The 26385-nt window shown below is 47.0% G+C and overlaps 1 protein-coding gene across 5 annotated transcripts in view; it reads right to left on the reverse strand.

Annotated features, from left to right (window-relative positions):
* Positions 1–7908: 7908 nt before the first annotated feature.
* FDX2 (ferredoxin 2) overlaps positions 7909–26385 on the reverse strand; it is a 290248-nt gene continuing 271771 nt past the window's right edge. For all 5 annotated transcript variants that reach the window (XM_086960343.1, XM_086960341.1, XM_086960342.1 and 2 more), the window contains 2 exons: positions 16137–16224; positions 7909–9318 (listed from right to left, as the gene is read on the reverse strand). In XM_086960343.1, the coding sequence (XP_086816469.1) occupies positions 9162–9318; positions 16137–16224 (245 nt within the window). In that variant the 3' untranslated portion in view covers positions 7909–9161. The remainder of the gene's footprint in view (positions 9319–16136; positions 16225–26385) is intronic.

The following is a 26385-nucleotide window of genomic DNA, read 5'->3' on the forward strand; positions in this document are numbered from 1 at the left end:
TTTAAATCCAGGCATCCCTACGTGCACCAGAAGAACAAGGTTTGGTAGACAAAAGTCTCAAAAGAATCGTCAAAAAGTGACTACGGTACGTGCTCAATCCGGATCTGAGCTTTCTGGTGCCGAAAAAGAAAGAACTGACATCAGCGTGCATGGGTGGCGCCTAAGTAGACACCATGACGTCATCTCGGCGCATACGACGCCAGCGACGTATGCGGAGCCGCAGGGCGCCACCTACTGACACGCAGGGGTACTGCTGAGCAAAACTTTCCGGATCCAGTCTGACTGGGGATATTCTAAGGTAAGGAATCTATCACTAAAATGTCTCTTTCAGATTAGTTCCTATAATATATAGGGCAATCTCCTCCCATGATTTTGTAGGTAGTCTTCTTGACACCATATGTTGGACTCTGGCTTGCGTGGACTTGGCACACACAGTACAGTCACGCACCACCCATTCCAGCTGCCTAACCATGCCGAGCCACCAGAAAGAACTGCGCATTCTCTCTTTGCATTTAGTCAGACCCTGATGTGCCTCTTGGGAGAGATTAAAAAGTAAGTCTGTAAAGCTGAGAAGTGGCATGAGTCTAGTTCCCCTGAAAAGCAAATCGTTGCTGGTGGACAATTCATCATACACACACAAGTAGTTGCAACCTTGATTCCTGAACCTCCAACCTTGCCTTATACATTGCATTACTTCCCTCAGCATCTTATCCTTAGCCTACTCTTCACACCACTTCTCCTCAGTTATAACATCGACTTCATAAACACATTCTGAATCTTCATCATGATCAATTTCTTCATCTGCTACGGGATCCATTCTGGTAATGCATCCCCCACAGTATTACAACCACCTGGCAAATATTCAGTGGTAAAGTAATACAATTAACCATTTGGGTATGCAGCTAGAAATAAGATCCACCTTTTTTGTTGTTATTGTAAAACAGGGGTCTCCAAACATGTCCTGGAGGGCCGGATCCATGCCAGATTTTTTGGATACCCCCATTAAAATACATGTAGTAATTTAAAAAATCTGGCATGGATCCGGCCCTCCAGGACCGGTTTGGAGACCCCTATTGTAAAAGAACCACAATGAGAGAGGCTTGTGATCAGTCCTCATTGTAAATGATGACCCCCACAAGAATTTCTTGAATTTCTTTACCGACCAACAGACAGCCAGGGCCCTCCCTCTTGATGATGGAATACCTATATTCCACATCCTGAAGACCTCCTGAGATTAACATAATGGTGTTGGTACATGTTCCCCTACTTGTTGGAGCACCACTCCCAACCCTTTTAAACTGGCATCAGTGGTAATAATGGATTTCTTTTTTAGGATCGACGTTTCTCAACTTTAGAGCTGCACTGAGACATTCCTTAAGTAATCGAAATTTCTCCTCACAACTAGCATTCCAGGAAAATGTAATGCCTTTCGTTAAGCGGCATCTCATGTTATTGCTCAGGCCAGCAAAATCTTCAATGAATTTTGCATAAAACTCCATCATACCTAAAAACTTCATTGACCCCTCACAGGATATTGGAGCACTCATGCGCATTATGGTGTCAGCCAAATCAGCTTTAGAAAAGACCCCCTCACCAGAGACAGTATGACCTAAGTAACTGATAGATTTGATTCCAAACCTGTAATTTTCTGGCTTTACCGTGAGATTACAATCAGAATGTCCCCCCATGACAGGTCTCACCCTCGTAGCATGTTCTTCTGTATCTTTGCCAAAACCAAAATATCGTCTTGATAGACGCAGACTCCAGCAATACCCTGGAGATCCTTCTCCACAGCATGCTGAAATACTGATTCACCAGCTCAAACGGCAATCTAACAAACCTAAATGTCCCATAGGGCATTATTGAAAGTCGTTGGGTCTCTTGAACTTTCTTTCAGCTCAATCTGGTGTTAACCTGAGGTCAAATCAATGGTACAGGAAACAGTGGCCCCTCCCAACATTAATACTAACTCAGTGATATTCAGAAGCTGGTACCTGTCCATCACCACACATTTGTTTAAATGCCTTCGATCCACACACAGGTGCAAACTGCCACTGGATTTCCTGGCAACGACAATCGGAGTGAGCCACTCCATTCCTTTCACCTCCTCAATAATACCCCAAGCCTTCAGTTTAATTATCTCAATTTTTAGCTTGTAACGTATGGAAATAGGGACATTTCGAACCTTATAGGGCGTGCCTGATCAATGCGTCGGATCTCATGTTCGTAAGAATTTAAACATCCCAATTCTTCCCCCTAACACAGCAGGAAACACTTGCTTGAGTCGTCCCACTAACTGTACTTCATTATTGTTATTCACTTCAGAAAAACCTCCTTTTGTAATATAGGATTGGCGCTGCTGGAATCCAGCATAACTTCCAAGTCACCCTGATGAGACCAACTTTTAATATTGTCCCCTTTCTTGGAGACATAGATTTTAACATGTGAGGAGTTGTTTATATTCAATAAGCCCAACAAAGTATCCACACAATTTCTTGGCCTCACCCCAGTATGCACATGACTTGATGCCAGGTTTGAATAAATTGACTTTGTGCTGCAACATGTTTTTGTAATTGGAGATTATTGTAATCTTCGCCCCAGAATCAAATAAGACATCTGTTGTCATACCCTCGATGGAAATAGTATCTATAGGGCTGTTTTTTACCTTATTTTTGACAACACCATCAATCTGCAAAACAATTTGCTCACACACAAAATCCATGTCATCATAAATTAGATCACGGTCTTCACAGACGTCTTCAACTTTGGGCTTAGAAGTTTGCACAGTGCAGCAAAATTACCTTTCTTTTTGACTTTGAACAGAGTACATTAAATGCTGGACACCTCTTATCATTAGGAAGATGTCCTGTCTGAATACAACAATACCTTCTACCCACAGAAGTAGATCTTCTCTTGCTGTCACTCATCAGGCGTTGTTGCCAATTTTCTAATCTTTTCTTTAACAATACTGACCCCTTGATCCTTTTTGATGACACCAATGCACTCAATAGAGTGTTCAACACGTTTAGCAACAATGAGAACTTCATCCAGGGTAGATCCGTCCTTTAGCCAGAGTTCATCCCCAATTCTCTCCATACCACACCCTGCCATGAACTGATGCCTAATTTGTTCATCTGTCATATTACCAAATTTAAATGACAAAGCGAGTCTGCGTAAATCAGTAACTTATCCTTCAGTGGACTCACCACTTTTCTAAAGTCTTCAGGCAAATTGGCGTTGCTCAAGAATAGTGAGAACTTTCGGTAGAAAATGATCATACCGTTTCTTTATGCACAATTTGTATTCATTCAAGTATTCCAAGTCCGAATGTGACGGTCGAGGGAGATGGTCAAAAATGTCTTGCCCTTCTAAGCCCAAGCAGTGCAATAATAAAGAAGCCTTCCTTTCTGCATCCAAGGACGCTTACTTCCATTTCAATGGAGGAGAACCTGGGGTCGTCAAAGAATGGAGGGGTTGTAATGTTTTGCATAATGGCTTACTAGTAGTGAATAACTCTTTGATGAACTAGGAATGTCAGATAGCTAACACACTTAGCTACTACACTTCACCAAAGTTGACAAAGTCACAAGCAAAACAAGTTTATTGTTGAAATAGTGTGTCACTGTTAACAAGTGTGCCTGCCACTGAACCTACACAAAGAAAAAAATGAGATCAGCACACATGTGTGTGCCACTGAAATAGCACGCTGATCAAAACCTAGTAAAAATAAATCTGCCAATCTGGCTCCAAAGTGTGCACACAATGAAGGTGCACGCAGAGGCAAATTAAGATTACCCTCACTGCACAGGAAGAGTGTGCGTGTCACTGTCTGATGTACCAAAAACTGTACAGACAGGACACACGCTAACAACTGAGTGTATCACTGTAGATACAGAACATACTGAAGTTGAGGTTTTCACTGCAGCAACATGGAAACAAGACACACCAGAGAAGTGCAAGTCACTGTAAATTATCTCCGGTCACTCCAGAAGGTGAGTGCATTACAGCTGGACAAATGAGTGTTTCACTGCAGTGCAATATTGAGCAACTGTCACCACCTCATCTGTAACTGGATGCACAAGTGTGCGTATCACTGTAGTGAGATAGGAGAACAGGACACGCCAGTGGAAGTGTGCGGGTCACTGTGAATGTTCCCTGGACACGCCAGAAATTGACTGTATCCTGTAGTTAATTGAAAACATGCAGGGCAATGAACTTACTAGGCAGCTAGCGTGCAGCCATTCTAGTCTGTGGGCCATAACAGAAACGCACTACTTAGTCATCAATACCAGTAGCATAGAGGAAGGAAGCGGCGCTCATATGGAGCTTTATTCTCTTAAACTCTCCCGCTTCCACTTACTCCTACAGAGTTTTGCAGAAAGAAACAATGGAGAGCGACAAATTTGAAGCACGCTTACGTTTCCTCTTACTCTGGCATAGGTAAGTGGAGTGAAACGGCAAACAATGTCAGCACGTGCGCCACTGATACATGCAAGTCCCGGTGCGCGGCAACCATGGCAATTTGAAACAATTTACAACAGAGTAAGCACGATGCTTAACCTCAATCGTGCATTGCCTTTATGAGAAACAAGATAAACACAATCCCATTCTCGGGCCTTTCAGATTAGGTTGATGGAGAAGCAGAAAGCAGGGTTCTTAAGGATTACCATGGTAATCAAAACTAGAGTGAAGAAAAAGAAATAAAGTATGCATGGAGTTTCTAACAACATACCAAGCAAGGCTCAAACAGCAGTCTTTTACATACGTAGTTCTCTTTTTTTTTTGTCCTCATATTTGCCACCAGATAGAATGACTCCAGATGGAAACTCTCAACTCTGCCAACACAAAAACCTTAATGTGCGCCCTAGAATATTTTGTTATATGTATGGCCTTCGAGAAGTCTCCCAGAGGTGGGTTTTCTACTAGTCCAACTCCCCTGTTCGATGTTCCTGTACCTTGTCCTGGGGAGGACCAGACCGCAAACCCCTGGCTTAATCATTGGACGTTTGGTGTCTAACTGTCCGACCATTTAAGCAACGGTGCCCAGATCTTTTCCGCCTCCTCTCCACCACATCGGAGATCTATTTTACTGATAGCCATGATGTTCTTTAAACAATCTGCAAACCTAGGAGGGGTTGGGGATTTCCATTCTTTGCATATCTCTCTTCTGGCGATGACAATCACATAAAATATAAACTGAGTGGTATTATCTGTCAAATCATATTCTTCTAACAGGCCCATAAGGATCAATCTAGGGCTACCTGTAATTGTTCTAACCAGTACCTCCCCCAAGAAGGTGTAGACCGATAACCAGTAGTTTTTGATCTCACTACATTCTACAAAAATATGTATATCATCTGCCTCTGCATGTTTACATCTGGGGCATACATGTAGTGTTCCAGATATTTTTGAGAGCTTGGAGGGGGTCCAGTACACCCTGTGTGCCGTGAAAAGATGGTTTTGTCTAAGATTAGCGGGTTTTATTGTTTTTTGAGATATTGCAAATAAATCTAACCACACCTCCAATTGCTTCTCCGGATCTTCTCCTATTATGTCTCCCCAGAGTTTCGCAATCTCTGCCTCTTGACTTTCATTTGCCCTAATTAGTGCATTATACCACGCTGAGACCTCACCCTTCCAACCTATTTGTCTGTCTGCTAGGTCTAAAAAGTCACAGCCTTCAGTTTCTGACATCCAGTTTTGGCTTCCCCACCATGATGATAACTGATAATATTTAAACCTAGCAAGAGATCCTCCTGTTATATTGGATAAGGATGCCCAGTCTATTAGTTCTTGATTCACCAGGAGATCTCCCAAGCGATTTAAACCCGCCTCTCTCAGGGGGAATGAGAGTCTATCTAATAAACATTCTGGTGTTCCGGGGGAGTCCCAGATTGGTGCCGAAAAATTGTAATATGGGATCTTCCATATTTTACATGCTGTTTGCCAAACTTTTAGGGCTGTTAGTAAAATTTTGAGGCGGACTTTTTTGTAGAATTTTTGGGCGCCAAATTTAAACAAGAAAAATTCGAAGCCCTGAGGTAAGTCAGATAATAGAGCTTGAAACAAACGACCATGTGACGATGCGTCTAATTTATTGGGCAGGAGTCTAAATTTTTTTAAGTGAAATGCATGACAGTAAGTAAGCAAATCAGGGAGGGCCAATCCTCCTATTTTTAGCCCTCTCCTTAACTTCTTCCAAGCAATTCTAGGAGACTTGGATGCCCAAATAAATGAACTTATTTTCCCCTGAAGGTTTGAAATATCTTTATTGTGGAATGTTAGCGGAATACTGTTAAATAAGAATGTCACTTTTGGTAATACTACCATTTTAATTAAATTAACTCTTCCATAAATACTAAGAGGAAGATTAGACCATCTTTGAAGGAGTTTAGTTATATCTTTCACCACGACCTGCCAAGACGGTTTAGGTATGTCTAGTAGATCTTGAGTAATATGTATACCTAAGTATCTAATCTTGATCTTTACATCAGGAATGGGGATAGGACTATTCCAGTTCATTATGTCTGTTTTATTTTTGTTGATGCCGTATCCTGAGACTGCTCCATATTCTTCTGCAAGAGTAAATAACTTTGGGATCGCTTCTAATGGGTTGGTAGTATATAACAACAAGTCATCAGCATATAACGCAGTTTTAAGTTCCAGCCCACCCATATTAAAAGGAGAAATTGTTGGGTCAGATCTAATCACCGTAACAAAAGGCTCTATATATAAATCAAAAAGGAGAGGAGACAGGGGACAGCCCTGCCTCGTCCCTCTCGACATCTCGAACCAGTCTGACAAGGCCCCGTTGACTAAAACCTTAGCTCGTGGATATCCGTAAAGGTTTTTAACAGCCTGAATAAAAGGTGGTGGAAAACCAAACCTTGTTAGGGTATCCCACAAAAATACCCAGTTGACTTGGTCGAAAGCCTTCGCGGCATCAATTGCCACGATGGTGAGTGGCAATCCCTTAATTACAGCATAATCTATTGCGCCTATGACCTGAAAGGTCAGCTCATTAAGTTGTCGTCCTGGAATGAAGCCCCTTTGGTCAGGGTGAATAACAGTTTTAATAACTTTAGATAGTCTTTCGGCCAAAATTCCAGAAAATATTTTAAGGTCCGAGTTTAAGAGAGATATGGGTCTATATGATTCTATATTCTTTGGATCTTTGTTTGGTTTTGCGATTAGGGTGATGGTGGCCTCAAACCAGGAATGTGGGATATCCCATTTTAGCTGATAGATGTTATTAAAAAGAGTCAATAAGTGTGGAGTGATCTCGCCCTCATAATCTTTATAAATCTCTGTTGGCAGACCGTCAGGGCCTGGGGCTTTATTCCTACTCATTTTCTTTAATTGAGCTCTTATTTCCCCCTCAGTGATATCTCTTGACAGGGTCCTCTTGTCTTCTTCGTTCAATTGGGGTAATGCCCTTTGTTCCACCACTTCTCTAAGTCTTCTATGCCGACCTTGATGTTTTCTTGATATAACTCTTCCATAAATCCTCTGGCTTCCTCCCTAATTTCTTCTTCCTTAAATAACTGGTTTCCAGAGGCCCTTTGGATCAAGGTGTCAATGTTATTTCTGGTCCTGTCTACTCTTGCTTTCCACGCCAGAAGTGCCCCACATCTTTCTCCGTATTCAAAGTTTTTTAGTTTGCTAACTTCCCATCTGTCGTGAATCTGTTTGTCAGCGCTGGCTTTAAGACTCAACTGTAGCTCAAAAAGTTCTTACATACGTAGTTCTCGCCCTCAGTCCTGATGGTAAACACCAAATCTTCACAGGATGTAGATGATAGGCAAGTGGAAAACAGCACGCTGGTGTTGGGATCATCTTAGCATCCTGCCGACTACCGCAGTGTGGCAATTCAAGATTACAGCTCAATGAAGAACACAGAGGAGCCACCAAATTAAAGGTTCTTTATTTCACAAGAAGATCCCATCCTTCCTTAGTCAAAGGTCAGCTTCTGTAACTGACTCAATCTCAAACAGTAATATTCTCTGGCCAGAGCACAGCACTCCAATTGACATAGCAGAGTTACATGTTCAGGCTGACACAAGTTGCTGGGTTACAGATTGCAACCTAGTTACCACAGCACCTGGGTGCAAGGAATGTCAGAATTACTTTATACGGTCTTTATGTTATTCTAGACTGCCACAGCCTAAGATTGGGTAGTCATTTTTTTCATGCTGGCCCCCTAACTTCTTGAACAATTTGCCTCTTTATTTGATAGAAAAATAAGCAACTGCAGCTTTTTGCGAAATTGCTGAAAACCGGATTGTTTTCTAAATTCTTAGTTTAGACTTTGGTTTTAGAGGTTTACTGCCTATCACCATTAAACTCATTAGGGTGTATTTGCGCTTAAAAAAAAGACTCAACAGGATTGTCATCTACATAATACAACTGTGATATAAACAGCATTGTTTAGAGTTGTTCATTGAAGATATTGCAGGAAACAGGGGAGCCTGTCCTAATACAGAAAAAAAGCAAAGAACAACATAACTGTGAAGCCAAGTAAATACACCTTAGGTGGAATAAAAGGACTGGTTTGTAAGCAACAGTTGTGCAGTAGAACCTTTAGTGCACAAGTGTTCATGTCTGAAGAGCTTGGAAACTATTACCGTACAGGCTAGTAGAGAGTTTGAAATGATTCTGTGTGACCCAAGAGAAATGCCATCTCACGTGATTTGTCTTGTAGACAAAGACTTAAAACTGTAGAAATACGTGCATAAAAGCTCTTAAAGAAGTACTTTGCAATTTATAAAACTCATGAATTGACAGCATGAGATGAATGCAAGTTCACTGAAGCTTGAATCACTGTTACTGTGTAATCTGATTATTGATATAATTGTTCAATATAATGAACCCAGTTATTGAAAGTGACAGGTGTTGGATAGTGCTTGAAATATTAATTACAGGGTGAAAACATGTGAAATGTTATTCATCATACACTAAGAAATATTCTTTATTGACCAATAAAGAGTTAAACCAGTGGACACAAACTTTTAATATATGTTGGAGGTTACAAAAGCATCCTTACTTTTTTTCAGTAACATATGTAGTATCCTTGGCATAAATTAACTTCTGAGCGGTATACTGCAAATCATACTAACTGTACATGTAGGTATATTGATGCGGTCAAGTCCTTTTTAATATTTCTAATGGGGTTTGGGTACATGTCCATCCACGTAAAAGTTTCTTGTTATTTTAGGAAGTGTAAAAACAGCTCCTTCGAGGTCTTTGGTAAGTATGACTTGACAACCCAGACGCGAGTTCTCCTGGAGTAGCGGAGCCATGTCCAGCATATCTTCTTCTCTGTAATAAGAAAAGAAAAGGAAAAATTAAGTTACCACCCACCCTTTGAAGCATTTGACTGTACCAAGTTACTACTGGTCTACATTTCGAAGACACAACTCCGATCTCATCTACAGACCGCCCGGGCAGAACAAGGACTTCATTGATGAAATCCCAGATCTCACCACCACCCCTCATCCATCTGTGATGCCCACACCACCCTCTTGGTTGACTTCAACCTCCCAGATAAAATTAGCTAAAAAATATATCAAGAGACACCCTTATCATAACACAGAGCATGGTGCAGCATGTCCCACAACCAGTTCACTCCAAAAACCACATCCTCAACCTTCTCAAACTCACCAAAAATCAAAAGACACCACCCGTAGCCCTAGATTGGACTGACCACTTTGTCAATTCTATCTCCCTGCTCAGCGTTCTATCAGCAAAGCAACTCATCTCTTACCCTATCAACACCCTTCTAAACAACCTCAACATTATTTTTGTAAAACTATGGGGCCGATTCACAAAGGGCCTCTGCATTCTTGGTGGAGGCACCGCTGTCGTGCTGGGGACCCCTCACTGGTCACAGGACCTCCGCAATGAGTAACAGCAGGGCGGAGGTCCGGCCACAAGTGTGAAGAGCTTTTGTGAATTGGCCCCTAAGTGAAGATCCATACCCCAATTGAAACATGCAAGTGTAAGACAAAGCCTTCAACACCCTGGTACTCTAAAGACCTTGCAGACAAATATCAATCCACAGACGGGAATAAAAATGAAAGCAAAGTATTATACCAACACCATCAATGAAGCAGAATGCTTTTCAAGGCCATCACTGAAACAGTGCTAGACCTACCTACTTATCACTCTGCAGAAAAGTACAATCCCCTCAACCTCTTCTTCAGTGGAAAATTACAGAAGATCCAACAGCACATCAACAGCCTGCTTCATCATTTACGCCCTCCTCTTCCCAAAGAATCCTGTAATTGTCAGCCTTCAAAGTACTATCTCTCACAAATCTTGCCAACATACTCAACTCCCTTAAAGCCACTTCTTGGGAAGATGTCTCCTAATCTCTTTCTGTATAAAAGCTCTCTCTTTGAGAGCTCTCTTTCTCCTACTTGCCAATGTAAACACTTCCCTCACTGAAGGCATCTTTCCAGAAGCTCTCAGAACAGATATTCCCACTATTAAACAACTCTAATATCCTTACCAGCTACCAGACTATCACTCACCTACCATTTATCAGCAAGATTACTGAAAAAGCAGTCTCACCTATACTATATATCCTTTCAAACTTGTGTTAAGACATCTGAGGTATGGTGGCATTTAGGAGTAGTTGCATACAGGATGCTTCTTTGTGACTGGCTAAAGTTTTCTGACACGGATTGTCTACTAAAGTGACACTGTCTGTGGCATTTAAGGCCTAGTTTTAGTAATGCTACTTTCTGAAGATTACCAACGCACTCCCAATGGGGAATGATTCAAGCAAGTCAGGCTATGAAAGGTACCAATGGTTGAGAACTGTAGTTACAGGTAAGCAAGTTGTTTCTTGCACACAAAGTACAAGAAGGCACTGTTTTAGAGACATCTGACATCGCTGCTATATTTTACACATCCTGTTGTCTTATTTAATTTAATTTTCCTTATCCCCTGTTTTTAACTGTTTGCTCCACTTGCTTGCATGATAATTGTATATAACCACCGCTTCTTTGGCGGGTCCCTTCACAACTATTCCTATTAGTTGGAGGACATCTTGGGGGAGAGAAGGACGCCTGGCGGCGCCATCTTTGTTGACGGTCTAGTCGTCATAAGGACGCTACACCTCTACTTAAGGCGGGTAAATCATTCGGCCAGTCTTTAGAACTGACCAGCTGCACGAATTTAAATCAGAGCGTGTCGCACCTACTAGCGCAATCTTGCGAGCTTCGCTGCTATATTTTAAACATCCTGTTGCCTTATTTTTTTAATTTAATATTTTCCTTACCCCCTGTTTTTAACTGTTTGCCCCACTTGCTTGCACGATAATTGTATATAACCACCGCTTCTTTGGCGGGTCCCTTCACGACTATTCCCATTAGTTGGAGGACATCTTGGGGGGGAGAAGGACGCCTGGCGGCGCCATCTTTGTTGACGGTGTAGTCGTCATAAGGACGCTAGACCTCTACTTAAGGCGGTCATGCTGACGCGCAGCGGGCTCGCCGGATTTCCGCCGGAGTTACGCCTGAGTTCAGCCCGTCTGCGCCCGTCAGCGCTAAGGAGGCGCCAGAAGCCAGATTTGCTGCTCCCCGGTTAACCATCGCTCCAGGATGTGAGTTGTACTCCAGAGCCACACTGTTATCCCTTAAACCCCTTTTCCGCCCCTGTTTTCATACCAGAGACCCGGATAGGGTAATTTGCGATTGTACTGCTCCATTGGAGATAGATATCAAACGCACAGACTCACGTAAAACATCCAGGACACAAATAGAAACTGGGCATTTAGCTAAACCGGGCTTTCTAATTAACGCGAGATCGCTTGTCAAAAACAATGTAGCCTTCAGGGATTTTGTTCTCGCTAGAGACCCCCCTTGGTTCTTCATTACGGAGACCTGGGGCTCTGAAATGGCTGGCCCCGACCTGGTGGACGCTATGCCTGAAGGATATGCTCTGTCCAGGCTCGATCGCGAGCATCGGAGAGGGGGTGGTCTCGGGATTATCTGCAAAGAGAAATTTATTTGCCGTATTGACCCGCTAACATGCCCCTCGGACAAGTTGGAGGCCCTGTATTTTTCTATACAGCCGAACTCCACTACATCCATTTCTGGCATTCTATGTTACAGGCCCCCTGGCCCTCGATCCACGTTCACCAATGATTTGCTTCTATTATTAGAGCCCTTTGTAAATAGAGCATGCTTCACTCTTCTAGGTGACTTCAACATTCACCTTGAAAAGGTTGAGGATACCGACACAACTTCCCTTGTGGAAGGTCTGCAGGCATATGGCTTTACTCAACTAGTGACCAGTGCAACTCATCTAGCTGGTCATGCGCTCAATGGTATTTTCACGAACGATGATAGGTTCACCATAGAGACCCCCATCCCTCTCTCGTGGTCTGACCACTTAGCTGTCCCTTTCATCCTAAATAGGTCTGTGACAGTTGCATCCGGAGGAAACTCATGGGAGATCAGGAGAGACTTTAGAGAGGTCAACAATGATACGTTGGCCCCGCTGTTTCCTACGGTCAGTACCTGTCCGAGTTTAGACCCGGATGTGGCTGCTCAGTGTTGGTCGAATGGGCTGGGGAGAGCGATAGACATCTTGGCACCCCCTCAAAGGCACTATACTGCCAGAAAAACTCCATCCGCCCCCTGGTACTCTGAACGACTCAGAGGGCTGCGGCAGATTTGCAGACAAAAGGAGAGGGCCTGTCTTGCTGCGCACAATGTTTTGAATAAATCACAGCACAAATCGGCGCTCAAGGATTATAAAAAAAGCCATAATGGAAGAAAAAAGGAACTATTTTAATAAGATCACTGCCGGGCCGAGATCAGCTAGGGAGCTCTTTAAAACCATAAAGTCCCTTTCGGTCCCCAAGGCAGCTAACTCTGTGATTGAATCACAGTTGTTATGTAACAACATTGCGGACTTCTTTTTAACCAAAATAGCTGATATTCACTCCTCATTGGATATCCTTAACCAAAAACTGAATAGTGAAGCTGACCCCCTTGCCCTTACACTTCACTCCGATGATACGAACACAGACGGAGGTTCCAGCCCCACTCCCCTTTTTCTGAAATTTCCCGCGCTGTCCTGGAAGGAATTAAATTGCACCCTTGACGCTATCAAATCCTGCTCTCCTCTGGACCCCTGCCCTTTGAAAACCCTAAAGGCCTGTAGAGGCATCTTATTACCGTCCCTTCTCGATATAAACAGCGCTATCACGGAGGGGATTTTCCCTCAAGTGTGGAAACTTGCTGTGGTTAAACCACTTCTTAAGAAGGCCTCTCTGAACCCTGAGGTGCTAAAAAACTTCCGGCCGATTTCACTACTACCAGCACCGGCAAAAATTCTTGAAGCTCATTTAAACCGGCATTTGACAGCATTTCTGGAAAGGGAGAATCGCCTGGATTCCTCTCAGCATGGATTCCGCGCATCCCTCAGTACGGAGACTGCTCTTATGGTGGTAGTAAATAATATTAGATCTGAGGTGGACAAGCAAGACAATTTTGTTGGTCTTGCTGGATTTAACAGCAGCCTTCGATACCCTGTCCCCCTCTATCCTGGTGGATAGACTGAGGGGGATAGGGGTAACTGGCAGTGCGCTGAATCTTTTGGCCTCTTTTCTGAGCCAGAGACAGCAAAAAGTGAAATTGGGTGATTTTATGTCCCCCACCGTGACGGTGCAATGTGGAGTCCCACAGGGATCGGCCCTTAGCCCGGTTTTGTTTAATGTAAATGTGACCCCCCATGCCAAAATAATAAGAGAATTTGGATATCAGGTGTTATCTTACGCCGATGACACACAGATCATTGTCTCGACAAATCAGCCTGAGCAAGACTGTGCAGCAAAATTTAGGACCTGCATGGAATCAGTATCATCATGGATGATAAGGAATTTTCTTAAGCTCAATGGTGAGAAAACAGAGGTGCTGGTAATTGGTAGGAATCAAGATCTGTGGAATGAGGAATGGTGGCCCGCTTCCTTGGGCGAATGTCCTCGCCCTGCCAAATTCGTTAAGAATTTAGGCGTTATCATAGATCCTACCCTGTCATTTGATCGACAGGTCAATAAAACGGTTGGCATCTGCTGTACCATTATTCGGACCTTGAAGAAGATAGCCCCTTTTCTTTCCCCCGAGGTGCGTAAACAATCTACGGTCGCCCTGGTATTATCCAGGATCGACTATTGTAACTCTCTTTATGGCGGTATAAATCAGAAGGAGATTCAAAAATTACAGGTAATCCAAAATGCGGCTGCCAGATTAGTTTTGAATCTGCCCAGGAGATCATCAGCGACGGCGGCAAGAAGGGAACTGCACTGGCTGCCCATTCAGGCGAGAATCTCAATAAGATCCTTTGCTTCGCCCACAGTGTATTCTTCGGAGCAGGCCCAGAAGGGGTCAAATCCTTATTGAAATCTTACACTCCAAGCAGATCCCTTCGATCTGCCACTAAAAATTTACTCATAGTTCCGAGGGTTAATAAGGTGAGATGGGGCGGTAGAGCTTTTTCCTCGCTCGCTCCAAAATTATGGAACTCACTCCCGCCCGAAATTGCTAGACAGCCGTCTTTGACAGTTTTTTCGTAAACTTATAAAAACGTGGCTGTTCTCCTTATCTTATTAGCCTCGATTCTCCTAGTCTTTTCCACTCTCTTATGTTCTGCCAGTGGTTATGTTTATGTTGTTTCCATCTGATAGCGCCTTGATGCCCTTTTGGGGGCTAAGTTCCTCTCTAGTGCTTTACAAATACTCCATTATTATTATTAACACTGGTAATGTTGATGGGTTTGCCTCCAGTGACACTGAGGACATCCACACACTGATGCACAGTTGACCTCATATTATTTGGTTTGTCCACTGTAAACACAGCAGTAGCTACAGCTGTTTGCAGCCTCTCAAAGCTAGGAAAGTTTGGTTTAGGACAGTGAAACAATTAGGAGCTAAAACAGATGATGCGCCGTAGATGGGGTAAGGAATATGCTGGAAGAAAAATTCAGGACCAAAAGCACAGTTGTGTCTTAGGGGTGTTTGTAATAGACCATGCAGACTGTGACTCATTGACCGAAGCAAAATCCTTGCGCAAACCTGGTTGCTTTTGACCCATATGAGACTTGTCGTTAGAATGCAAGTGAGTCGAAGACAAGGAGCAAAATCCTCACACAATCTGGGCACCTAAGGAGAGATAGGTAACAAAGTTCTAGCATTTACAGTTTTTAAGTTAGCTGAATTCCAAACACTCCATTGCCCAAGGCATTATAAATACCATTGCATTCTTCACTGCAAATGGTCCAAAAGTATTTTTGTCTCAAATAAAAAAACGAAAAATACGATAGCCGGAAGCAATGAGAGTAATAAGTGAAGGAAAAAGTGAAAAAAACAACCTGAATTCAGCACTCTGATGATATGCAAGTTGTGACATGTTTTTCAGCAACTAAAAATATAACCAATTCTTTTTCAGTAGGTAAATATTCACTTTGAAACTGGTCCCAAGATGTGTGTTTCCGGCCCAGGGAAGACCAGGCTTGACAGTTCGGGCTGGACTGTTCCCATGAGGCACAGGGTCAAGACTGATTTGCATATAGCTGGGTCTGAACTGGGGTGGCGAAGTAAGCTAAAGAACGATGATGGATTCAACCCAGATCTGTGACTGGGGGTGAGTGTCTGGAAATTTTCAACACTCTGTCCATCATCTACTTGTGATTGGTAAATATTCACTGACCAGGCATTTTGATTACCAACATGAAAACGTGACTAGATGCAAGACTGTAAGAGACTATCAGATACTAGTTTTTGTCCCAAAACAAGAAACCCTTCAGAAAAGCCACTGATTTCACAGCAGTTATAACAGAATTAAGATATTTTGATACATGTTGAAAAATCAAATCTTTTTATATCCATCTTTGGTCTTATGCTAGTCATATCGACTTTTTCTGGTCTGCTCTTACTTTGCTTTTGAGGAACTTCACAACATGCCCAGATTTTGTTATTGGAGCAATCATTTCCATTTTGAACAGAGCTTAGTATACTCGGCTCAAGGCTCTGACAATGTTTGTAGTGAATTTACAATTTAAAGAAAATGGCTAACAGCATCATGCAAAAACTAACCACTAGATAAGCAATAGCCTGATTGTGTTACCTTTCATCGGGAACTGGGAGCTTACTGTGGTATTCCTCGCTCACATACACATGGCAGGTTGAACAGGCAAGTGAAGCTTCACAGGCACCTTAAAAACAAATGCAAATTTTCCAAGTACCACAAAAGAGCCTAAAGGCATTAGGCACATTTCACATAATAAAATTATTTATCAAATTTAATTTGATCAAATTATTTTCATTTGACTCCTCAGATCAGACATTACATATAATATGTTCAGCCAACAGCCTTAATTTTAAACAGTGTGAGGCAACAACACCCGTTTTCTCCCAGTAATCTTTGCTTGTAACAAGTAAGAGGACTTCGAGCCACTGACACAGGTTGAAGGCGCAGAGACCTTATAGTATTTGGACAGATGGAAAGGAGGTCAGAGAAGGTTAGATGTTGGTGTAGTTATAGATCATTGGCATCACAGCACCCCTCGTTTTGTGGTTTCCGGTGTAGTCTGGGGAGATCCCTTCATCCATCCTACATAACGTCTTAGTAGCATAGTAGTCTATGAAGGTGAATACTCTCCTGTGACAGGATGAGACTGGCAGTGTTCAGGGGGGCATTCTGGCTTCTCTTTGTCAATTGTGCCCAAATCTGTTACTAACCAATGGGTATCTGTGCCATAGGGCTCGGTGTTGACAATCAAGGAGCAGTGTATCAGTATATCTTTAATATGCTGCCGTTACCCAAGAAGTACTGCATTCGTTTAGCTTCTTCCTGGACCCCTTTTCATCATAGAAACAGTCCAACCCGAACGGCCAGGTCCTTCCTAAACTGGAACACAAGCAACCTAGAAGGCACTGGAAAGCTGTTTTTCATTGGACGCTCACTGTGCCACTGGAACCAAGCTATGCTTGACTGAAGTTCGGGCTGTACTGTTCCCATGAGGAACAAGGTCAAGGGTGATTTGCATATGACTGGGTCCAAACAGAGTACTGCATGGTAGGTAAAAAACAAAGGATAGGGATGGGGCCCGAGCAATTGACTGTGGTTGAGATTAATTCAAGCATTCCACCCATCACCTTGTTGCTTTTGCATTAGATGCCCTCCCTAATTGTGCCGGGTATGCCCAGTCGTGTGAGTCACATGCTTTCCAGTGGATCCTAGGTTGCTTGTGTTCCAGTTCACGGAGGACCTACCTAGCAAACTTGCTGTGAACTGACAGTGGTAGCATGTTCAGGTTGGTGGGTTGGGTTGGATTCTTCCGCTGTGACATCCCATGCCACCAGAAAGCAGTATTTTCCCACTCCCCTTTGAGTCGGTTCATTGGGATCTATTCTGCATCTACCATGTCGGGATCCCGATTCCCTGCCCCTCGGGGCAGGCTAGTCGAGAAAAAGTCTATCTGTATGGTTTGAGCACGCCTGAGACTCTGTCTCTCCTTCAGCCAGTTCCAGGAGCTCTCCTGACTGTCAAAGAAATGTGAAGTACTCGCAACCCAAGTAACTGAGGAGAGAGCTAATGACTGGCCAGTAGGGAGTTAGGGGAGATGTCACCCAGGGGTGGCCTCAGCGCCAATGAGCAGTGTGCCCACTCTACCGCAAATCATAGCAACAAATCTTCCGCTGGGACCCAGGATTTGAGCTATGCTGTTGTGCACTGGGTCAGGTTGGACAGTTCTGCAACCTCCAGCACTCATTTGTGCGCCAGGAGAGGACCTCGACAACTTTTACCTTGGAAGATTTATAGTGTGTTGTCCATCCAGATAGCCTGCCCCCTGCCTCAGTAACTCTTCCCACCACATTTCTAAAGCCACAGTGAAGGAGGGACAGGTTAAGGCTCACTTCGTCTATCTTACCTTCTAATGATGAATGTGTTTTCTGTATGGCCTGCAGGATAATGGAGGTTGCATTATCCAGCACTTCCTCCCAGCCTAATGTGGGAGCTCTCCAGAACTCCCTTTTTGAGGCTTTAACCTTTGTTACTGGAGACTCAGTGGCAATGGCTTTCCTCCCTCCATGAGTGGGCAGAAAGGAGGGAGCAGCATCAGTAAGCCCTAGTTCAGATCTCCTGTGACTTCATTATGGGTAAAGTCAAAGCAGGCCCGTCAAGTGGCCAGGCAACCATGGGCAAGCTCATCTAACCTGGTTCAGCAGTCCAAAATGGCCCCAGACCAACAGGAATATTTGGGCCACCCAGTTGAGCAAAAAAGGTAGGCCGCAGCACAACCAATACCCCAGCAGTTCCTGTGACCTTGTCTCTTGTTGGCATATTGGCATATAGGCAGTCAGGCACACAGCCAGAAAACCCCAGACCGTTGGCCAACTCAAGGAATAAAGCGTCCCAGAGGACAAGAGTGGCACTAGGTCTCCTAGCTGGGTGTAGCTCAGCTCCGACTAAGCTGAGAGAGCTACTCCAAATACAGCCCCAACCTCAAAGCTCCAGCAGACCGTCTGACAGGATAGCTAGTATAGTAATCTATTTAGGACTGTGTCTGGATTGATTCCATGTTTATTAAGCCAGCAGATTCTGTTGGATTATAAGGGTAGAAGGTAGTTACACAGAACTCACAAATGAGCCCCTGCCATCTTTGGTGGCTATGCCACAACCCACCGAAGAGAGAGTATTGCCTCAGTTGACAATTGAGGTAAATAGCATCAACAGAGTACTTTTTATGTTTAAAGTATTTTATTGAAGCAGGGTGGGGTAGGACACAATAGGGCAAGAAAAAGATAAACCACAGGAACCGCACAATCGGTGCGTATTATACAGCAGATACAACAAAGCAGTTACAACTTTTCAATAGGCTTCATCCGACTCGGGAACACAGCTTTCGCGCCTGTGGTCACATACAAATAGTGAGGGGGGGAGGGGAGGGGGAGGGAAGGAAGGACGGGGGAGGGGAGAGGAAGAGAAAATTAGGGGGGGGGCAAAGAAAAAAAAAAAAAAGGGGGGGGGGGGAGGGGAAAAAAAGGGGGGAAGGGTGGAGAAGCATCCCCGCTCCAAAAACCTACTTAACCATACAGAACCCCCCCAACTACCATACCCCAACCCACCCCCTGTACTGTGCCATTACCTTCAGCTCTCTCTTCATTCGACCCTCTAGTAATCCCCGCTATACAATGCCAACCCCGTCCGGTCAGACAGGCGGGTCCGGTGGCGGCGTCAGCCGTAACAACCTAAGGTATCTGGGACAGGTGATCTCCCGAAACTCAGAGCATAACAGGCTATGAAAGGGCGCCCACAGTTCCTCAAAGGTATCAGTATCTCCCAGGGCTACTAAGGACATCTTCTCCATTCCAAGGACATGCCATAATCTATGCAGCCAGCCAACTACAGAGGGAAGTGTGGTAGTGCGCCAATGTATGAGAATATTTTGCACCGCTGACCCCAGAGCAATCGCGATCTGTCTACCCCTCTTGGACCTAAGGGGATACATCAACCCATTTGGCAACCCCAGTAGAACATAGGCAGGGAACCTCGGCAGTTCTATCCCAAAGCATTTGTCCACCTCACCCAAGACCTCTTCCCAATAAGGAGCCAGAAGGGGGCATTCCCACAGTATGTGTGTTAGTGTACCAGTATTGCCACAGTTGCGCCAGCACGTCCCTGGTATTGCCCTGTCCATCTCGTGCAGTTTCTCCGGAGTGCGGTACCAGTAGGTCGAGATCTTGGTGAAGGTCTCCGTAAGACCCGTGTGATAGGCCGAGTGACGTGCGCGGAAGGAGATGTGTTCCCATTCCTTGTGGCTCAACACTCGCCCGAGCTCCCGCTCCCATCGTTCCCGACCGGGGTTGTGAATGTGAAAGGAGGGGGGCTGCAGCATTTTATACAAATCTGAGATCAGTTTAGCGTCCGACGTGCGAGTGATTAACCAGCGCTCATACACCGTGATCTCCCGGTTTGCCGTATCGCGCACCTGGGGTTGTAGTGCCCAGTGACGCGCCTGCATGTATCGCATGCGCTCCGCCTCTGGGAGGCCGTAATCCCGCCGCAAGTCCTGGAAGGGGACAACTCCTTCAGGGCTGTACAAATGATACAAAGTGCAGCAGCGGGCCGCCCGCCAGCGCTCGTAAGCACCGTGCTCCATCCCGGGGCCGAAGTCCGGGTTGCCAATGAGCGGCGTAAAGGGAGAGGGGAAGGTAGTAAGCTCGTGCCTAACAGCCACCGAGTCCCACGTCCGGAGCGGGACCCGCGTCACCAAAGACGCGTAGAGGTTAGGGGGTCGAAGGGCCCGCTTCAAGAATGGTATTTCCTGTAGCGTCCTACCCGCCACCGCCTGATCCTGGAACAGCCAGTGCTTATCAGACTCCCACCGGCTCCATTCCACCAGATAGCGGAGTTGGGCGGCCTGGTAATATTTCCGCAAGTCCGGTATCCCCAGCCCCCCAGAGTCGGGCGCCAGCATAGCGATGCTCCTCTTGATCCTCGGCCTGCGGCCCTGCCATACAAACCGTGCGATGGCAGACTGGGTCTCCGCGAGCCACCCCGCGGGGGGCTGGAGCGGCAACGCTCTGAAGAGGTAAAGCACCTGAGGCAAGAGGGTCATCTTCACCGCGGCCACCCTACCTAGCAGCGACAGCGTACCCTTATCCCACCGGCCTAATTCCTCCCTGATTTTCGTGCTCAAAGCCGCATAATTGACCGTGACCATCTCCGGGAGGGAGGGCGCCAACAGGATCCCTAAATACGGAATCCGGTCCTTGGACCAGCTCAGAGGGTAAAGCCTCTGTAGTTCCGCTCTGGTGGCGCTAGCAAGCGAAATGTCAAGGGCGGCTGACTTCCCCAGGTTCACCTTGAAGCCCGCCACGTCGGCGAATAGGTCCAGTTCCGCAATGCAAGCCGGTAGCGACCTCTGCGGGTCATCTAGTGTCAGAATGACATCATCCGCGTACAGGCTGATCGCATGATGGAATTCACCCATCTTGACACCGACAATGTCGGGGTTCTGCCTAACCCTTTGAGCAAATGGCTCCATGTATAGGGCAAAGAGCAAAGGGGACAGTGGGCACCCCTGTCGCGTACCCCGTTCAATGGGAAAGGGCTGAGAACTGCCTCCGTTCACTCGGACTACTGCAGATGGGAACCGGTAACAATTGAAGATCAGATGCCGGAACTTCTCACCGATCCCGAACTTGCCCAGGACCTTCTCTAGGTAGGGCCAATGCACCCTATCGAAAGCCTTCTCCGCGTCTATGGACAGGAGCATCCTCTCCCCTGGGATCCTGGAGGCCTTCTCAAGGATGTGGGTCACCCTCTTTGTAATATCTACTGTTTGCCTACCAGGCACAAAGCCCGCTTGGTCCGAATCAACCATGCCCGGGAGATGCAGTGCCAGACGTGCAGCTAATATGCTGGTGAACACTTTCAAATCCGTGTTCAGCAGCGAGATAGGACGGTAGGACCCACAGGCGGTCCTGTCCTTGCCCGGCTTCGGGATCACGGAGACCGTGGCCTGAAGAAATTCGGAGGGGATGGCTCCCGGCTCCGCAAAGGAGTTGAAAAGGCGGGTCAGTAGAGGCGCCAACTCCTGACAGAAGGTCTTATAAAACAGAGGGATAAAGCCATCCGGTCCTGGGGCCTTGCCCGGTTTGAGCCGGGATATCGCCGTGATCACCTCCTCGACACGGATGTCGCGTTCCAAATACTGAGCCTGATCCGGCGTTAACGACGGGAGCGGCACCGAATCCAGATAGTCCACCTCAGCCTGGGCAGAGGAGGCCTCTCCAGTGTAGAGGTCAGCGTAAAAGCTGCGAAAGACGTCTGCTATTTGCTCGTCAGCCGTGACCCTACCTCCGGTCGGGTCAACCAGTTCCTTCACTCGGTGCTGTTGGTGTTGCACCCTGAGTTTGTTGGCCAAGAGCCGCCCGCACCGATCGCCCCCCGTGTAATATTTGTGTTTCAGGCGGAGCATCGCATACTCCGCCCGGTCCGTGTCCAGGGCTGCCAAGAGTTTCCGTGCCGCCTTCAGCTGCCTCCAAACCCTGGGGGCCCCTGTCCTATGATGAACCTGTTCCAGCTCCCTCACCTGCCGGGTGAGCTCATCCCTCTTGAGCGGTCGGTCCTTATTCTCGGCCGAGGAGATAGCTATAAATTCGCCCCGGAGCACAGCCTTCAGGGCTGCCCACTGTGTCGCACGAGAGGTATCCTCATTATCGTTCACACTCTGAAAATCCAAAATGGCCGCGCGGATCTGGTCCACTATCGACCGCCTATGCAATAGCGTGTCTCGGAGCCGCCAGACCCCTCTCGGCCGAACCGCCGGCGGCAGAGTGAAAGCGCCCTCCACCGGCGCGTGGTCGGAAAGAGAGGACCCCCATATCTGCGTTCGAAGCCAAAAGAAGCATTGGACCCGACACAAGTAGATGGTCCAGTCGCGCATAGGACCTGTGAGCATGTGAGAAGTAGGAGTATGCGCGGGTGGTAGGGTGAAGGTGGCGCCACATGTCATGTAAGTCCAGCTCCTCAAGTCGAGTGCGAATCGAGCCCGAAAGCTCACCCAACTGGTGGCGCCGCTGCACAGACCTGTCCATCGCCGCATCGAAAACTAGGTTCAAATCACCCCCCAACACTATGTGCCTATCAGAGGTGGACGCCACGTCCTCCAGTGCCCTGTGCAGGAATTGGTCCTGGTGGTCATTGGGGCAGTAGATGGAGCCAACGGTCAGTGCTAAACCCCCCATCTTGATCTTATATGCCAGAAGTCTCCCTTTCTGTTCCGCTACCTTGTACAAGACCTCTCCCCTGAACCCCCTAGAGAACAAGATCGCCACCCCTGCCGTTTTAGAAGCGCTAGAGGAGAACAGCTGCGTGGGGAACTTGGGGGTACGCATTCTTGAGCAGTCCTTAGCCAGCAAATGGGTCTCCTGCAACAGGCAGATATCCGCCTGTGAGTTTTCCAACAAAGATAACACAGCCCGCCTCTTAACCGGATTATTCAGCCCTTTCACATTTAGAGTGATCACGTTAAGAGCCATCAGGGAGGGGAATCGATGGGGCACATACCAAGAAGCAAAGCCCAGCAGGCAAACATGGAAGTCACCACACGAGGCCTCAGCACAGAGCAACTTTGAACATTCCCATGGCACAGTACAGTCCCCGAACCCCAACACCCCGCAACTGGAAAGACCCCCCCCTCCCCCCCGAGATCCCACACAACCAAATCCACACCACTCCCAACAACAAACCCCCCCATTAGGCCCCGAAATCAAGGCATCCCCCCGCCAGTCCTGTCCCCGCACCCCACTTCTCAAACTTTGCAAAAAAGACATTGTCCCAGTCCGGTCCTTATCGGACAAGGCCGTGGTAAATCAGTCTAGTGGACGTCCAGCCACCACCTCCAGCACTCGCCATTCCTCCCCGCCCTCCCCCCGAATCCCCGCACCTGCAAAAAGAACAAGCTAGAGCAGACTCCCCCCGGAGTAAGTTCAGGCCGTTAGGGCCACTTCGCCATTCGCCGCCACTCTGGAGGCCTCCTGGATGGAGCTCCTCTCTCCCACCTGCTGCCATCCGTCACGAGTGCTTCGCCTCCGACGCGGAGCCGGGGTATCCGTATCTGATGCTGTGAGACCCAGCACCGCGCAGACATCCTGGAGGGACCGGAGCTGGTGCAAAGTACAGTTCCATCGAAAAATCAGGCGGAAAGGGTGCCCCCAAGAGTACTGTGTCCCTTGCTCCCGAAGGAAGTCAGTAGCGATCTTGAACGATTTCCTCTTTTGCAGCGTAACCGTGGATAAGTCCTGGTACAGGGTCACAGGGTGGTCTCGGAATCGGAAAGGCTGCTGCCCACGCGCTTCTCGGAGGATCCGCTCCTTCAGGGGGAAGTCCGGGAGGAAGGCCAGAATGTCCGGGGCGGGTGCCGTGGCTCTGCGGGGGCGACCCACCCGATGTGCTCGGTCTATGCGGATCCGAAAGTCGTCCGACTCCCCCAGAATTGCACGAAAGAGGGCCACCAGGTATGCAGTCACGTCTTCACCCTCCTCGCCGGACGGCACTCCGCGGACCCTGATGTTATTCCGCCTGGACCGATTTTCAAGGTCCTCGGCGTGGGCCTGCAATTCAATCTGTTGTTCCCGCAGTCGCAGGACCTCCTGCTGCAGATGGGTGATCTCCTCGTCCCTGGAGTGACCCGCTTCCTCCACTGTATTGACACGCTCCCCCAGGGAGTCCATCTCTCTCCGTACTTCACGGACCTCCCCGGCCACCTCACGCTTGAGCGTTTGAAAGTCCTCCCATAGGGAGCTGAAGAGCGCCTCAAGAAATGATCTTGTCACCGGGGGCTCTCCGTCATCTGCACCCCTGGCCGGGGCCGGGGAGGTCGTGGTGGGTTGAGTTCCTCCACTACGCAGGGCGCCGCACCCCAGCATGTCCGGCAAGGTTCGGTCACCCCTTCTCTGTCCTCTAGCGTTCGACATTGCAGCTGAGTAGAGGACGTCGAGGCTTTCTGTCCGGCAAAGAGAGCAGCCGTAACGGCGCAGCTATACACCAGTCGGGGGCAGCGCCACACAAAGAGCACTAGGAAGGCCGAGCTGCCAGGCCGGAGTTCACAAAATGGCCGCCCTGTGATATCGAGAGGCCAACGCCCAAGATGGAGGTCCCTTCCCCGTCTCGGGTCCGGTAGCTAGAAATCCAGCCGGTAGGCAGCCTCACGGAGCGATGGTCGCCGGGGACAGCAATCCCGGGGGAAGATCTGCTCCAGGAGCACAATTCCACTGCTCCACCACCGACGACTGGCCGGAGCGGCCTCTCAGGACGAGCCCCCTCAAGCCACGGGCCGGCGTAGCAGGTCGATGCCGGCTCCGCCTCCGCCCATCACCTCCGCTCAGCTCCGCTCCGTGCATCCGTCGTTGGACAGCTCCGTGTCGCTCGCGAAGTCGCCGCCGACTCCCACTCCGACAGCACAGGCACTACAGCGGACCTCGCACAGGCGGCAGAGCACTCCGTCAGGCTCCGAGGGTCGGGGGTCTCGCGGCTCCCGGCTCACACACAGGCCTCTCAGCGGGCTTCGACCCAAGCTATTCCGGCCAGGATCTCACCCCCGACGGGGCAAACAAGGCTCAGCAGTCGCTCCACACCTCTACCGGGGGCACCAGGCTCAGTCGCCGCGTGATCCGGGGGGGAATCAGGGGTTACGAGCGGTGCAGGATTTCAGGGGTCCGGGAGCTCTCAGCGAGTGCGACCTCTCAGCCCGCCATCTTGGCCACGCCCCCCAGAGTACTTTTTAAAATCATCGATAAATATCTGACCCCACTCGGATGGGTAGGTGTCCTTCTCTGTAGCATTACATTTGCCAATTCTTTTAGTGACTGAATTATTTCTTCCTCAGAAAAGAGGAAGATTAGATCCTGCTCTGTTTTCCTAAAAGAGAAGAAATCTGCAGGCTGCACAAGAACCCTTCATTTCATCTTCTGAAGTAGTTGCTGAATTTTTATATAGATACTGAAAATGGGAATATAAAACCCATTTATCTCCATAGCATCAGATGTGAGAAAATCAGTGTTTAAGTCTCTAATGTTAGAAATCATATTCCTGAAGACCAGAGCCATAGTTTGTCATGCCAATAATTTCCCAGCAAGTTCTCCATCTACATACAACCATTGACCAATCTTTTGAGAAATGAATAGCTCTTCCTCCTGGAGAACTATATTCATTCTTTGATAATTAATAAACTGAGAGTTCAATTTCCTGTGTGTATTATAGAAAGCCTAATTTGAGATTCTTGGTAATCCTTATTAAACCAAGTATCAGAAAACAGAACTCTCTTAGAAAAACTTCCCCTTCATCTTAGAGCCACCTACTTAGTACTTGAATTCGGAAAGAAACTGAAGACATGACTCTTTACCTAGACCTCAGACTCGCCAGCTCAGTCCCCTCCTTTCTAGCGTCTGGACACCATCCCAAGTGAAATGTATTTTATATTCTCTAGTCTATCAACAATATCTTATTTGGAAACGTCCCCTTCTTCTCCAGTGTGAACCACCCACCACCCTAAGGCTCTGGAAGGGCCATCTTGTTGTTGTTGGTGGTCTTGTCACCCACCCCTTAACCTGAAAGCCCCACCCAGCTTGATGCGTTGATTGGCACCTATAGCACGGGAAATTGGTGACCGTTCCCTCTGCCCGAGACGTCTTGTGTTTAGCACTTCCATACTCTTACCATTTGCCTACCTCTCCCCACATACCCACCCCTCGCCACAGCTCAATATTCATAATATCATTATCTCATAAGATAAATACTTCTGCAAGACTATATATATATATATATATATATATATATAAATATAATTTACTCCCATGTTGCA

The sequence above is a fragment of the Lissotriton vulgaris genome, chromosome 3_1 (genome assembly GCF_964263255.1).
Source record: "Lissotriton vulgaris chromosome 3_1, aLisVul1.2, whole genome shotgun sequence".
In the NCBI taxonomy this organism is placed as follows: Eukaryota; Metazoa; Chordata; class Amphibia; order Caudata; family Salamandridae; genus Lissotriton; species Lissotriton vulgaris.